The 16,365-nt window shown below is 33.6% G+C and overlaps 1 protein-coding gene across 1 annotated transcript; it reads left to right on the forward strand.

Annotated features, from left to right (window-relative positions):
• Positions 1-1,012: 1,012 nt before the first annotated feature.
• LOC125470809 (carboxyl-terminal-processing peptidase 3, chloroplastic-like) lies at positions 1,013-5,678 on the forward strand. Its single transcript, XM_048570461.1, has 12 exons — positions 1,013-1,412; positions 2,026-2,107; positions 2,320-2,450; positions 2,550-2,636; positions 2,913-2,991; positions 3,394-3,482; positions 3,568-3,603; positions 3,742-3,861; positions 4,269-4,355; positions 4,476-4,625; positions 4,730-4,837; positions 5,182-5,678. The coding sequence occupies exons 1-12, from the start codon at positions 1,089-1,091 to the stop codon at positions 5,407-5,409; spliced, it is 1,521 nt and encodes a 506-aa protein (XP_048426418.1). The 5' UTR covers positions 1,013-1,088; the 3' UTR covers positions 5,410-5,678.
• The last annotated feature ends 10,687 nt before the right edge of the window (positions 5,679-16,365 follow it).

Genomic DNA, 16,365 nt, shown 5'->3' on the forward strand with positions numbered 1-16,365 from the left:
AGATAGTTTTTTGTTATTTACCCAATTATTTAATAATTTTGGGCTAAAACTTTAAACCATAACCATTGGAGCATAAAAGTTGTTTCCGGATTAAAAATTTAGTTTTTGACCCCAACCATGAGAGTTGATCTTAATAGGCCTAATTTTTGTTTATGGCCCAAACATGGTCTTTTGTATTATATTATTGGTTACCTAATTTATGATAAAAGAACCACATTGATATGCGACATCTAATTTTAAAGACTACATTGATCGATTTTTAATTTTCAAAGCTATTTGTGATAAAATTCTAAATTAAAAGCATTGTCACAACACACAAATTTATTTATTTTTGGTCAATAAATGATTCATTGAAAAAGGAGGCAAAGCTCCAAAGCAGTTACGTGAACCAAAGCAACACGAAGCTGAGGCCAAGAAAAAGATAAGGCAGAGGAAAAGAAGATGACAGTCCACCCCATGGTCAGGGGAAGGTTAAATAGGACTTGAAGCGAAGCTTTAGTTGCCTCCTTGAACATGAAAACCCAAGGGAACCTAATGAGGGCAAGGTAGACCGTCGATAGATAGGATATGGGCAAGAGCAAATGATAGTTTGGTCACCCAAACTTCTAGACACATCTTTCTTTTACATTACGATGCAACCCATTCAGCTGCAAAATTCGCTTAGCGAGGGATCCAGGACCACTTTAGGAACTGGAACTCACAACACACTTCAATTAAAACTTAAAAAAAGTATACTTTGTGTGTAATTTCCTTTTTTTCATTGGTTTGTGGTTCAATTAACAAATAATAAAAGTCCATCTCAAAAAAAAAACAATGAGAATGGAAACAGCCAAAAAAAGAAACGGTCCAGAAGAAAATTCCAATAAGTCCTTTTTCAACAAAAAGAAAAGAAAAAAATTCACGAAACTCCTTGTCCTCTTACCATGTACACGTGTACCAAACCCTGCTCTAATAGCCAACAGATCTCAAGCCACACGACATAAGGATTCCTGTGGTCCCCATCAGAATCCCAACAAAGTACAACGGTCAACAATATTCAGCCCTCTTCCAATTTCCGTCTTCCCTCTCCTCTGTAGAAAAAAAGAAAAATGGAGCCTCTCTGCCCAAACATGGATCTCAAACCAGCATCCTTCCCACCAATTTCAGCAAGATTCGCGAAAACCATTTCACTTTCACTGCACTCTCATCGGTTTTCGTGCTCGGATCGCCGGGTGGCTAAGAAATGGAGGGTGTCTGTTGTCCATGCAAACTCTGAAGCCAAGTTTTCGAGTCAGGAGTTGGTGAGGACAATTGGGAAAGGGTTGCTTTCATTTGCCGCTGCCGTTGCTGCAAATTATGCTGTTGTTTGTTTTAACTATCCGGCGATGGCGGAGTCTCTGACGGTGGCTTTTCCGGCGTCACGCACTACTGAGGTGATTGATTTTGTTTCCATTTGATTGAGTGTTGATGGGGTCTGTTATTTGTGACCAGTACTAATCAAATTATGAGTTTAATTATGTATGTATAGATAATTTAGATGATATGCATGTTTAACTTAAGCTATACAGATTAAGAAAAATGGAGAAGAAAAAAAAAGATTATTTCTTTGTTCAATACCAATTACACAGTTCGTTGAAGAATACAAGAATCTGACATCTGAGAATTGACAAGTTAAATTTTCATACATACCGAACGTTTCAATCTTAATGACATCGAGACCTTTTGTGATAAAAACCTCACACTTTCCAGGTAGTAAGACTCCCATTGGGGGATATATCAGTGTGGTTAGTAGTGGGCTTCTAACCTGTCTCTCTGAAATCTTCACAAAGTGTTTGACATTAATTGGCGTTTACTTGATTGATAACTGGGGTTTTCCTGTGTTGGTTAGATTCCTTTCATTCATCAATTTTGTTACCGTGTTACTACTTTTTGCCACAGAACATAATACAGTTATTGCTCAGTTGGTTAATTTAAAGTTACAATATGACTGTACTTGGATAGAAATTATGATGCCAATGACTAAGTAGATAAGATTATTGTTTCCAGGTGAATTCGGTTCAAACAACTCTTGTGGAGACTTGGGGTTTGATTAGGGAAACATTCGTAGACCCGACATTTAATCATCAAGGTATTGCTTTATCCTGCTTTGATCTAACTGAGGATCAATACACATGCACACCAACGGTTTCATTTGAAGATTATTCAGACTCCATGATTCTAATTGTTGTGTACTTTTGGTTATTTTCATGAAACGAAACTGCTTAAGTATTTGGAAACTTCCAACTTTTTCCTCCCATTTTGGGGTTTTCTGGTGTTAAAGACATGAATCTTTTCCTGTAGATTGGGATCAAAAGTTGCAGCAAACAATGATGGAAATGTTTCCCCTTAGGTCTGCCGATGCAGCATATATGAAAATCAGTGGAATGCTATCTACTCTTGGTGATCCCTTTACACGGATCATCAGTCCCAAGGTCTGCTTTTTAGGTGGATGAATTCCATATTTCTGCTATTTCAGTCACTTTTGTTAAGCTGGCAATTGCAAGCAAGCTAATTATGGATTTTGCTTACAGGAATATCAAAGTTTTCGGATTGGAAGCAATGGAAATCTACAAGGAGTCGGCCTTTTCATAAATACGGAACCAAGAACAGGCCATTTGGTTAGTAATATGTAAAAAGATCCTTTTTTCAAATGTTTACATCAAGTAAACAAATGAAAAAGTGATATATGATGTTCCTAGGATACATGGTTTATTCAAAGGATAAGAAAGTTAACAACCAACGATGTTTACGAGTTCTACAAAACCTACAAAAACTTATTTCAAATTTTTTCGTGTGTTCTTTCGAAGCTTAGTAGCTGTTCATTCTCAATGTATTGACTTTACAATATTTATTAAGCTGTTCATCTGGTATATGATTTTTATATGACAATGCAGGTTGTTTTGTCTTGTGTAGAGGGTGGCCCAGCTGCTCGTGCTGGTATACATCAAGGAGATGAGTTGGTTGAAATTAATGGTAAGTCAAACTTCCAAACATTTGGCATTTTATTTTGTCAAGTTGAAAATGTAAACTTCGTATTTGGTATTCAAATCCTACTATAAGTGCGTTGCATACAAACTTCACATTCAAACCATCAAAATTATTTCAAATCCTTTATGGAACAAGCCTGCTCAAGTGAAATCACATTCTTGATTTGTAAAAGTGATATGTAGAACTCGCTGTGGAATTGTTCTGCTTCTTGAAATTTACAAATTATTCTTTGGATTATTCAAACTGAAAATAAAATACTTGATTAGGTTTTCAACGCAGGATGTTTCATAATCAAGAGAATGTATTCCAAAATGTTAACTTTTTAATGTTCTTTGTTTACATTTCAACTCGCTTTTTCATTTTTTCAAATACTGTCCTGATGTTCAGGAGAGAAGGTGGATGGTATAGACACTGAAGTAGCTGTGCAGAAACTTAGAGGTCGAGTTGGAACAACTGTTACAGTAAAAGTTCATAGAGTAATAATCAACTCTCTTTGTTTTCAAGTTGCAGCAGACATTAGCAAATTGCTTTGCGTTACTAAATTCACATTCTATTTCCTAGGGAAATGATATCGGAGGCGATTCTGGAATAAAAGAGGTAGTAGACCACCTATCGTATTGGTTTCATTGTGTAATATATTTGGTTTCTTTGTGTCAGTGTCAAGCAAATTCTTGTACTTAATTGAACAATGGTTTTTTGGTATATCAATCTGAAAAATGACCCATCTGTTTGAAGGTAAAACTACCTCGTGAGTACATTAAGCTTTCCCCGATTTCAACTGCTACCATCCCTCATAAAACCCCAGATGGACGTCTAACCAAAACAGGTTATGTGAAATTGTCAGCATTTTCTCAGGTAATTGTTACTTTCATATGTTCCCTTGGCAATGCAGAAATTTTCAATAAAACAAAATAAATAGGGAAGTGTTATTGGCACTCCAAAAATCTCATTTTACACTCCTCACAAGTGTATTTTCTTTCTACATATAGAAAGTTTGGAGTATAGAATGAGAATTTTGGAGTGCCAATAACAATTCCCAATAAATAAATAAATTGGTTCAGAGCATAAAAACTTGTCAAGCATTTGGTTGTTTAATTGTTACTTTGTTTCATTTACAAAGGAAGTTAATGTAGACTTGTATGTACCTGTATTTGTGTGTGTATGTGTGTGTGCGCATGAAGAAAGATCTTACTAGAGTAGTTATATGTATAATTAAGTATACTATACATTATTTTTAAAAGGCTTTCATCCGATTTCAACAGACTGCTGCAGCTGATATGGAAACTGCTATTAACGAAATGTTGAGGCAGGGTGTACACTCATACATACTGGATTTACGAAACAATCCGGTAACTTCTCTATTCTCATATACATAAATGAAACTTTGTAATAGTTCATTTACTGGCCTGCTTGGAATTTATGGTCGCTCAGTGTGTTTCTCTTCTTCTTCCTCCAACTAAATTCTTCAGGGAGGACTGGTAAAAGCAGGACTTGACGTTGCCCAAATTTGGCTAGATGGGGATGAAACCCTTGTGAATACTATCGATCGAGAAGGGAACTTGTTACCCATAAACATGGTCAATGGGCATGCTATAACACATGATCCACTTGTTGTGCTTGTAAGTTTTGATTTATATGTAGACTGTCAAAATATGCCACAGAAGTAACTGTTTCTTCTTGCATCATCATCACAGTCACTTCCAATTTTCTACGTTTTGAACAGGTTAATGAGGGCAGCGCAAGTGCAAGTGAGATTCTGGCAGGGGCGCTACATGATAATCGCCGAGCCACTCTTGTGGGGCACAGAACCTTCGGAAAAGGAAAAATCCAGGTAAGCGGTTCTTCTAAAGCACGAAATTTTAATGTAGCTAATTACATCAACCAGAAAAGTTAACTCAAACTAACGTAACAAAATGCTTTAGCTCCATTTCCAATTGCATACTTAATAGGTAGCTGTGATGTTTTTCTTGTCGGCAAGCAACATAGCTCTTGTTTTTCTTTGATTGAATTATATGCAATTTGTAATCTCACGATTCTCACCTTATATGATCACTGCTGCACTTATTCTAAATCTATCACCGTCAAAGAATCTGTCATGGTTTCCTATAATCCATTGTTATCAAGCACCAAACTAATGGCTGTGGTGTTTCTCGTTTCCTGTGCTTCTTCCTGCAGAGTGTCACAGAGTTGCATGATGGATCAGCTTTATTTGTCACGGTGGCCAAATACTTATCTCCCGCTCTTCATGACATAGACCTGGTTGGCATTGCACCTGATGTTCAATGCACAACTGAAATGCTCAATTCTCCCAATTCAGTCTCATCATCTCTAGAAGCAGATTCATGTGTCTTGGTAGCAGAACACGAATTGGACATTCAGGAATCCAAAGGCACTGCTTCTTGAAGACAGGATCATGCAGTAATTTAAATCTGTATAGGATAGGAATTGAAGGTACAGATGTGAAAAGGAATATGAAATAGCACAGGATCTGCTTATACTTGCGTTTGCACGTCGAATGCAAGGAAGAACTAGTAGGTTAAATAGGTTATAGTGTATCCAAGATTTCAAAAATAAGTTGTGCGTAATTCCTCCTTTGTTTTTTTGTTCTTTTGGTGCTCATTCTGTAACTTTTTTCAACGATCAAAATCATTTATGTTTTAGTATATTATTCATAGATAATTCTTGTAAAAAAATTAAATAAATCCAAAATCATTAAGGAATCCAATTGTAGTGATTACCATTTAATCCAACGGTCAAATAGTTTGGGATTTGCATGATTTTTTGTAGAGATGATCTTTGAAAAGATAGACGATTGCATGGTTGAAATACAATGTGATGTGATCCCTACAAGGGATCCTCAAATAAGTTTATTTGTGGGATATACACACACACTAGCCTCTTTGCACGCATTAGCGTGCGTGCGAGAGGTATTTTTGCATCACGGGCACTACGCGCCCCAAACATGTGTTGTTTTAGATATTCTTATATTTCTTAAGTGATTATTTTATAAAATATAGATGTGTGTCCATCACAATATCTTATTATTTTCAATCATATAACTTAATCTTTTTGCTTCTGCCCATTATATAGAATAATGACAGGAGTAGGGGGACATTGGCCTTATACTTCTTCTAAAGCTTAATTTGCTGGGCCCTGATCCCTTATCTCATTTTCTTGGAATTCAAGACTGCTGCTCAGCTACAATGTAATATGTTTGTACTCCAATCCAAACAACAACCAACAAAACAACTCAAGTAAGGTAAAACCTAATAAGTTGCCACATTGCCATTTAGTGTATGAACAACATGAAGGTTGGACCCAATAAGTGAAATTAAAGGAAAAACACAAAATGGAGAATATGATAAATCTCTCTTCCTCTCTATCTCATGCAGAATGTCAAATATCTACCCAAGTTCTTAAATTAAAATTTTCAAATTCATAAGTTTTCAGTCAAAGTTATAGGCTAGCTAGGGTCAATCCGAATATACGAAGCAAAGCAAAATATGGACAACATGTACATATGTAAACATAGCGTCTACGTGTGAAATCAAAGCCATGCTTGCCACCCATTTGCTTGTACTTAATGCTTTATATTTTCATGGTTAATCTACAAGTAATGATGGTAAAATAAAAATTAAGAAGTCTAACTATAATGCACAATCCCAATTATAAAGGTTGTAAGCAATTCAACCTAAATACCTTTAACTTGGACAATTTTCTCATGGCAATACTTTTACTTCAGTTACTCTTAGAATATTGAAAGATAAATAATTTGTCAAGTTTGAGGTAACAAATTGTAATCATGTTTACAAAATTAGATAGTAAGAAATGTTACCTTAATCTTATACTTCAACCTTTGTACTTTGAGATGAGTGTGATGCTTGTAAAACTGACAAAAAAATGCAATTTTATTTCTATTGGAAAATTGAACGTAATTTGAATTTACAGTATACTTCCGTATGAAAATAAGAGAATACTTACCGTATTTAGAAAAGTTGTTTGGTCACTATTAATCTTTTTCCTGCACCCATAAATTGTTTTTTTTTTTTTTTTATAATTCGAGATAATTAATTTGTAGAATTTTTTTTTTCAATTTTATAATTTGAGATAATTAATTTGTAGAATGATAGAGAATGCCATTAAAAATAAATAGGTTAGAAATGGCATTATACCTAATTTGTTGGACTTTATTCCAAATTCGTATGATGCGAGGAGTTGTTGAAGGTTTTAATTATTCTACAACCTTTTTTATGTGCCACCTATATATTGAAGGTATATATAATGTTAGAATTTTGTGTAACAAATTTAATAAAGAATTTAGAATACATACTGCTCATGCTTCTTCTTTTTCCACCATTTGAGAATCAGTTGGCTTAGATCAGTAGTTTTTACTCCGACAAATATCTCCCAACCAGGAGTAAAAATAGAGACACTTCTGTTTGGGATCTTATCAATGGGAAGTTCCTTCTCCATTTTTTGTGGCTATTCTTGTAGATATCCTGAGAATTAAAACAAATAATTTTTTTAATTTCCATAGCACACGTATAACACATTAAGATAATCAAAATTGAAACTCATAATTTGACCAAAATTTAAAAAATGCACAATGAAATACTAAATGCAAACTCATATATACAGCCTGGAAGTTGCAGTAGAGTGCATCAAATTCATCACCTAAAAGATATAAACCATAAAATAAATAAAAATAAAAAAAAAACTGAAAAGGTAAATTTAGATTGAGATTTACCCAAAATTACTCAAACCCTTGAACTTTGGAGCCTAATAGAATCGTCTTGATCCTATAACAAAAAGGAGAGAAAGCATAAGAAAATTGAAATAAAAAGCACCAAGATTTTAACCACAAAAATGCATATACATATATTTATATATATACACAAATGAATATGTAGACGGATTAGGGTTTGCAAAAGCTATAACACATACGTTTGAAAGGCAGAAAACCCGTGGAAGTGAAAAAAAGTAAGCTTACACCCAAATTAGGGGAGAGGGAGATAGAGAAGAATGGCAAAGTGAAAATGCGAAAAATTTGAAAAAAAAAAAAAGAATGATGACTCGGACGTTGCTTAAACTCGTTTTATCCCACGTTGGAGTGTGAGAGTCTGTAATGCCAAGCAACAACTGTTGATAGCAGTTACATAACTGAGGGGGAAATTAGAACATTTGAATTTGGATATTGAAAAATGAGTAAAAACGGAAAAAATGGGATTTACGAACTGGGAAGTTAGCACTTGTAGTGGGCGAATTACACTCATTTTGAAAACTCACGGCCACCTCTACCCCGTTCTTTCTCCCACGTTGGTTTCGTATATATCTATATATAAATTTATAATTTTGTGAGATATTAAATTCTTTTATCTCATTTTTAAATTTCTTAGATTTTTTTTAATTTAATTTCGTTAGATTAATATTTTGTCCAAAATGGAAGAGGAGTGGAGTTGGTCATGTCTTTTTTTTTTTTTTTTTCATTTTTCAATAAAACAAATTTTAAGTTTCTGTTTTTTTTTAACAGTATTTCTATGAGATATTAGTCCCTCTCTCTCTCCGAAAATGGAGGAGTGGAGTTGGTCACGTGTTTTTTTTTTTTTTTTTTTCATTTTTTCACTAAAAACAATCTTAAGTTTCTGTTTTTTGTTACAATACTATGATTGTGTGTTATTGTGTGAGACACTAAACGCTCTTGCTCTCCTAAAATGGAGGAGGAGTGGTGTTGGTTGGCTGGGTTAAATTTTTTTTTATCTCAATTTTCTTATAATAAAATAAATCATGGATTTCAGCACCTACGCTCTCGCTCTCCTAAAATGGAGGAGAAGTGGTGTTGGTTGGTTGGGTTAATTCTTTTTACCTCATATTTTTTATAAGAAAATAAATCAGGGACTTCAGCACGTCCCCTTTTTTATTTTATTTTTTACCTAATGAAACGAATTTTAATGTTTTTTTTTCTTTCTGACAAAATTACCCTTGGGTTTTTATATTTATTTTTTTGTTAGTTTTTTTCTTTTGTTTGAGGTGCTTTATAGTCTAATTTGTTTTGGTGAAGCCTTGAGACTCCAAACTCTCCTTCTGGCTTTCTAATATTAAAGATGGTTGGTTGGGTTAATTCTTTTTATCTCATTTTTTTTTATAAGAAAATAAATCAAGGACTTCAGCACGTCCCCTTTTAATCTCCTTTTTTTTTTTACCTAATAAAACAAATTATAATTTTTTTTCTTCCTGACAAAATTACCCTTGGGTTTTTATATTTATTTTTTCTATCTGTTTTATTTATTTTTTGTTTGAGGGGCTTTATAGTCCAATTTTTTTTGGCCCTTTGAACAATATTTCTCTTAATCTGAAATGATCAATTTTCAGGTTACCAAGCAAAAGATCATTCATGCATAAATTCACTGAAATTGAAAGCCTTTAGTTATCAAATGTCCACTATAAACAATGAAATGAAACGTCCACAATAATAATTAAAGAGCTAAATAATTTTCGATTCGAATGAATTTTTACAAGAATGATCTAGTAATGATATTTTTAAATTTGAATGGTTCAGATCATGAAATTACATATGAAATGGGCTCAAACGAGTAGTTAACACCGTATTAAAATAATAATTGATTAGTGCTATATGTGGTCTACGTGTTGTTGATGCTGATTATTATTATTATGTGCTAAAATTAACCAAAAGAAGGTGAAATGAGGATGCTATTTTGAAACTTTTGTATGATTCTTCTAATCTCAACGTGAAATCGGTGGATTACGAAGGTTTCTAACTTGAATGGCTACGGAAATGAAGAAATGGATTTAAGGATGATAGGTTAGGGGTTTAATTTCCTTTAATAACAAAGATGAAAAGCCTCAATCTCAACACGTCCTCTTCATAATCCATTCGCTTTGAAAATCGAATTGAATAAGTAGGAGAATTGATATAAAAATAATGTTTTAGCTTAAAATGGTCTTTCACATTCAAATAACTTTTCAGTTTTCTCTCTGAAAATGAGAATCAATGGTTGAAGAGTTTGTTCTGTTAGAGTATATAGGATATGGAGAGTGTGGATCATGACGCATGTCATTAGTTAACAAATAAGGCAGTTAGGGTTGTTGGTATTGTAAGATTTGGATAAGGCAGTCAGGTGAATATCCATCTATATAGCAATAATATCTTTGTAACTAGAAAATTAATCAAGAAAATACAAGTGGAAAATCATTATCTTTCTCTCTAAGTTTTCTCTATTTCCCTCTTCTTCTTCTACAATCTCTCTGTTCTCTTTTCTGTATAATGCTTAACATGTTCATCGTAAATTATTTTGGTCATTTCGGAAAAAATCTATCAATATTCTTGCTAAGCAAACGAGTTGGTTTAATAAAAATACCATTAAAAGGTGGTCACGTCTCACGTGATTGCTCACGTGACAATTTTAACAAAAATATTGATAGATTTTTTCATGGAATAACCAAAATAATTTTTTACAACAATCTCAGAGACTATTGTTATCTACTTTCATTTTTAGATGCCGATGTAAAGAATTATATTAATCTCAAAGACTATTTTAACTAAAAACTCTTAAAAAATAGAACGTTCCATTAAACTAAAACAAATATTGGTGGTGTAGCCAAAAAGAGAAAAAGTAGTGGTGTTAGTGTCGGTTTTGCGGCGACCCTGCTTTGACAGGTTGCAGTTGGGTTAGCCACTTTTATTTTAAGACCTGTTTCATATTTTTCTCATCTTCTTTTATTTCTATGATCACGGTTAAGTCATGTCAATATTTTATATTTTTATTGTTTTCATCTTATTAATTTTATAAAAAAATTAATATAAAATATTAACGTGGTTTAACGATGATCACAAAAATAGAAAAAAGATGAGAAAGGTATGGAATAGGAAGGACAATCCAGGTCCTTTATTCAAACACCTCAAGACTTTGTGGCTAGCTGGCCTGTTGTTATTGGTTCGCACCAGTAGTTGGGCCTATTTGGCATGGAGGACCGTAGAAATTAGCAATTACGAAGCTAATAATTCGGGTTGATTTTATTCACCTCACATATTTGGTAGTGTCATCATGATGTGGTTCTTTACTAGTTAAGGTGGACGTTGGGTTTGGTATAATATTAATTTGGTTCTTTCTAATGGCTTGTTCAAATTTTGAATAATAAATTATGACGGTTTAGAATGGTTTTAAAATAACTGAAGTGTCTTGGGTGAAAATTTTTTGGGTGTACTTTATAAAAAGCACGAGTTATATGCATTTTGCACGAAGCACTTCAAATACTTTTTCAGAATTCACTTTCATTTTTACTTAAAATTGATATAAAAAAAATTCATCAAAAAATTTTCAATTATTTTAGAAACACTTCCACACACATCTTTATTCATCCAAATTAAAATTGGATCGGTTAGAAATTTGAAATGTAAAATGGGCCCCTCTAAAGGCATGCTCGATGCTCTTTGATAAAATTATTTGAGATAAGAGTGTCATATGACAGTCTAGTAGGATATTTGATATACTCATCGACCTTTTTCCTGAAAAAGAAAGGAAAAAACACGCAAGTGTCCTAGTGTTTTCGATTGGGAATGGTACTTCTTGTTTTTTTTTTTTTTTTTTTTTGATATTTCAATACGAATATAATAGTTAATTCAGTTTTCCCCTCAATAATAACTATTATTGTTTATTAAAAAAATTGTTATTAGCATTCTAGAAAGAAAAATACACTTGTGAAAAGTGTATAATGAGATTTTTGAAGTGTTAATAAAAATTTCCAAAAAAAAATTATCAAAGAAATAAATGACGTCTTAAATATTATGGATATGATCGACCATAGTCCTATGAGAAATATGAAGGTTACTTCCGTTGTATACATTTACGGTTATAAATCACCCTTGAGCAAATAAATGACTAATGAAAACGCTCTTGTGCTTTCACTCAAATTTTTTAGTGATAAAAAACGACTGATAAAAAATGACTGAAGCATAAATTTCCATCTTTGACAAAAATACCATATCCGTAGCGTAGATATGTATTTCTTGAGATCCTCATTTTTTTTTTCCTAAAAAATGGAGATTAGTTGTGAAGCCCACACTACATCGAATTTCAACAATCCAAATAATATATTTTTCAAGTTGCACCTCTTAGATCATCCTAAACTGAAAATATTAGCCAAATCGGAAATATTTGAGACATCTAATTGAGTTCAAAGAAATTGATGAACACTTTATTCTATAAGAAACAATGATTTTTTTTTTTTGCGATAATTAAATACGCAAATGGTTTCGGATTGAATTGAATTTTTGCAAGGATGATCTATAAATTGAGGCTTACAAAATAAACGGTTCGGATCGTTGAAACTCAATGTAAAGTAGGTCCCACAACTAATCTTCATTTTTTGAAAAAAAAAATGGAGATCTCTTCTCTTAAGGAACCTGTCATTTATATCTTATATTCTATAAGCATCATGAATTTTTACCTTTCCATGTTCAAATGGATTTGGTCTCTGGAAAGTTAACTAATTTGTTGAATTTTGGTTTAATTTAATTGCTATAGATCTCAATGCTTTAAAAGTAGTATCTGGCTTACGATTTTAGACCCTTGTACTTAAAAGGGATACATTTAACCAAAAAGTTGACAGAATTGAACGAAAGCGGTAGATTCAGAGTAGAACGTCTGAAAGTCTAGGTGCTACGTTGTTAAAATTATTTCTTTGAATGGTATTTACACACACCTCTATATAGTCTTGGTGGTATCTGTGCAACTTTTCCTTTATATTTTTTTTTTAATTTTAACAAGAAAATAATTGATAGTTCAAATAACATTTGGTAATGATTTATGCAACAAACAGTACAACCAAATGATTGACAATTATAGAGTCGAGAAAAATAATAATCGTCATTTTTTATTAGACTGTAGTGAATCAAAGATTCAACAAAAATAATCCCTCAAAGAAACCCCACATACAAATCATTTTCCGCCCAAATGAAATAACAAATTTCCAATCGGAACAAATTAATTCAAGTAGTGCTTGAACAAGGCAAAAACTGAGACCATAAGTGACGCTCCTACGACGGCACCGTTTACAGGCAAAGAGTAAGCTGCTCCAGCATCCATCGGCGCGGGCGCCGGGGCACTCTCCTGAGCCGAGACGGTTGCTGCAGCCAAGGCTACAAGGACGAAGAAGAAGGCACTTGAGATGCTTACTTGCGCCATTGGTGACTTGAACTGGAGCTTTTGAGCTGCTGCTAAATGGAGTTGGAGGAGAGTTTTTTGAGTGTGGAGGCTTTTGCTTTGGGTTGTGAGAATTGGGGGAGCGATTGTTTGTTTATATAGCGAGTGAGGGGCGTGTGGACCCGCAAGGACAACGTTCAAATGCATGGCAACGGCTAATCGACAGCGCAGGTTTTGTGTATAGTAACCTACCAACGACGACAGCTTGTATTATTTGGTTGGTGGCGGACGGTGCCGTATGCAATATTCACACGTGTCTTTTTTGTGATCAAGAAAAACCCACCGACATTGGTCATTTTTGCCGATTATTTTCCTCAAAAGATTGGAATTTACCATGCAGATTTTTGTAGTGCAAACATTCACTATTCACCGTTGTACCAAGGTCACGCATTCGATTTTACTAAATCCTATTCTCTTTTTTTTTATTCGTAAAAGAAGGAAAATCTTAGAATTTAAGAATCCCTTTAATAATTATTTCAATTTTAATTTTCATGTTTTCCGTTGGAGGTAGAGAAAAAAATGTCACCGCATGCTTTATTGGTAGCAAATTAACTTATATTAAGATAATATTTTAACTCACCTAGTTCTTCCACCACCACCACCGCCACTATCCAAGTTGGCACCAACAACCTCACTGCTATTTTGATTTGCCGCCACCACTATTGCTATCTCAGCACCCCACTATTGTCACCATCACTGCCACACGCCCCCCACTATGCCACCAACACAACCATCATTCCCCACCAGCCCTCCACCATCAAGCCACCACTGCTATATATCACCCCCACCACCATAAATGAAAGTAAATACTTTTATTTACTAAATTGTTTAGTACATAATGTTTTCAAATTCAAGCCCATTGAAACTGAAATATCGCATAAGTCGTGGCACATAGATAATTCTTGCAAATTCTATTAGCCAAGTTGGAAATGGTTAAGACATAATTTGACAATAGAAAATTTCATGATGAGAATAAATTAAGTAGAGAGTTGCTAGACCCACCCTACAATACTATTTTTCGACTTACTTTTTAATGAAAAAAATTTAATGACACATTTGATCATCTTGTATAAAAAAACATAAGTAGTCTCTGAAATTGACTTATACCATCAAGATAGTCCTGGAAATGAAAATCAAGCAATGTAGTCCTTTAATATAAGTGCTGCAAATCAATGTGGTCCTTCTGTTAGAAGTCCGACAAAATTTATGTTAGTATGCTGATTTAGCACATATGCGGATCCACAAGTCTATTAAATATTGTCACATGGATAAATTATTAAAAGCTTTATAAAAACTATTTTAAAATCATTAAAACTAAATTCAAAATGATTAAATTAAGAATTAAAAGCTATTGAATGAAAACAATTAGACGCATGTTTAATCCTCAATCTTCATCTAATTAAATTAAACAACTAGATGTAGCTTTAATTCTCAATCCTTATTTGCTCACACCACAGACCTGGGTTTCTTAATTTGCTAGCCCAAGCCACCATCTTCCCCACCCGCACCCCACCCTGACATCGTTGTTGTCAATCCTTCCCCCTCACCGTCGAATCGTCGACTCCTTCCCTCCTCGCCCTAGCCGCACCAACGATGGGGTGAGGAAATTGGATTGTGTATGGGTTTAGCAGCTCTCATTATGTAATTGTTTCCAATTGATATGTTTTGTGTATAAATAATTTAGGCTAAATAACCAAAATGGTCCCTGAGATTTGCATAACACATCATTTTGGTTCCTGAGATTGAAAATCAATAGAAATGGTCTCTGAGATTGTCCACCATCCATCATTTGGTTCTTCCATTAAAAACTCTTTGGGCAATTTTCAAAGCTTCGTAACTCAATCGTTTCTTAACCAAATTTGACCCATAATATATCAAAATGAAGATAGGAAAGTATAGAACACGATTATACCTATTTGGAAGCCAAATGGTTGCCGGAGATGGCCAGAAAATAGCCTCAAAAGTGACTGGTTCGTGAAAAAATTGGAAAACTCGCCGGAAACTAGGTAAACTTTAAACGTTCATAACTTCTTCAATAATCAACAAAATCGAGTGATTCAAAAAGAAAAAAAAATCATACTTCTCAATGAGATAAAGAGATAAGTATCTTTCTTGAAGGCTAACTTGTCGTGGTTTGGCTGGAAAACGGCTCGAAAGTCGCTAACTCGAAAATGGTTACCCACTTTCGAGCCTTTTTTCGGCCAAACAATGGTGAATTAGCAGTCAAGAAATATACCATTCTCTTTGTCTCATCGAGAAGTATGATTTTTGTTTTTGAATCACTCGATTTCGTTGAGTATTGAAGAAGTTGTGAACGTTTAAAGTTTACCTAGTTTTCGGAGAGTTTTCCAGTTTTTTCGCGGATCAATCAGCTTTGAGGCTATTTTCCGGCTATCTCTGACAATCATTGGGCTTTCAAATAGTATAATCTTGTTCTACACTTTCCTATCTTCATTTTGATATATAATGGGTCGAATTTGGTAAAGAAATGATTGAGTTAAGAAGCTCTGAAAATTGCCCAAAGAGTTTTTAACGGAATGACCAAAATGATGGATGGTGGACAAGTTCATGGACCATTTCTATTGATTTTCAATCTCAGAGACCAAAGTGATGTGTTATGCAAGTCTTAGAGACCATTTGGCTACTTAGCCAATAATCTATGGATAAAGAATTATAAAATAGACAGTTGTTTTAACAAGGATAGTACTTTGTTGTTCATATACTCACTTTTTGATTTGGCTCAATCAAAAGGTGCCACATGACATGTTCCTTATTTTTTAAAGCCTTAAGAAATTAAATAACATGTCTTAATTTTGGGGGGTTTTGATACGGATGCCTAGGTTTTAAAATTTTAAGATTAAGCATTTATGCCTTTTAGAGTTTTGATTAAACATCTTCCTACAATTTGGGTGCCAAATGGATTAGAAGTAACCTTTTTTATAATTTAAATTACCCAACTTGCCATTATATAAATATACCTTTTAATTCCTAGATAATACATCAAAACTCCTAGAATTTAATTCCAATAAAAAGTCTTTCAAAATACACATAAATGCGACTTGCCATTATATTTAATATACCTTTTAATTTTCTTAGATAATATCTCAAAGCTCCTTAGATCTTGTAGATAAATATTGTA

This window comes from the organism of the source record quoted next, unplaced genomic scaffold (genome assembly GCF_019419815.1).
Source record: "Pyrus x bretschneideri cultivar Hongxiangsu unplaced genomic scaffold, Pyrus_bretschneideri_v1 Contig53, whole genome shotgun sequence".
Taxonomy (NCBI): domain Eukaryota; kingdom Viridiplantae; phylum Streptophyta; class Magnoliopsida; order Rosales; family Rosaceae; genus Pyrus; species Pyrus x bretschneideri.

What these genes read in the sequence shown, in the direction of transcription:
- LOC125470809 (XM_048570461.1), top strand. Translation starts at nt 1,089, where the DNA reads ATGGAGCCTCTCTGCCCAAACATGGATCTCAAACCAGCATCCTTCCCA. An exon ending in CGGCGTCACGCACTACTGAG is followed by an intron (nt 1,413 to 2,025) that starts GTGATTGATTTT and finishes TATTGTTTCCAG; the next exon opens with GTGAATTCGGTTCAAACAAC. An exon ending in GCGATTCTGGAATAAAAGAG is followed by an intron (nt 3,604 to 3,741) that starts GTAGTAGACCAC and finishes ATCTGTTTGAAG; the next exon opens with GTAAAACTACCTCGTGAGTA.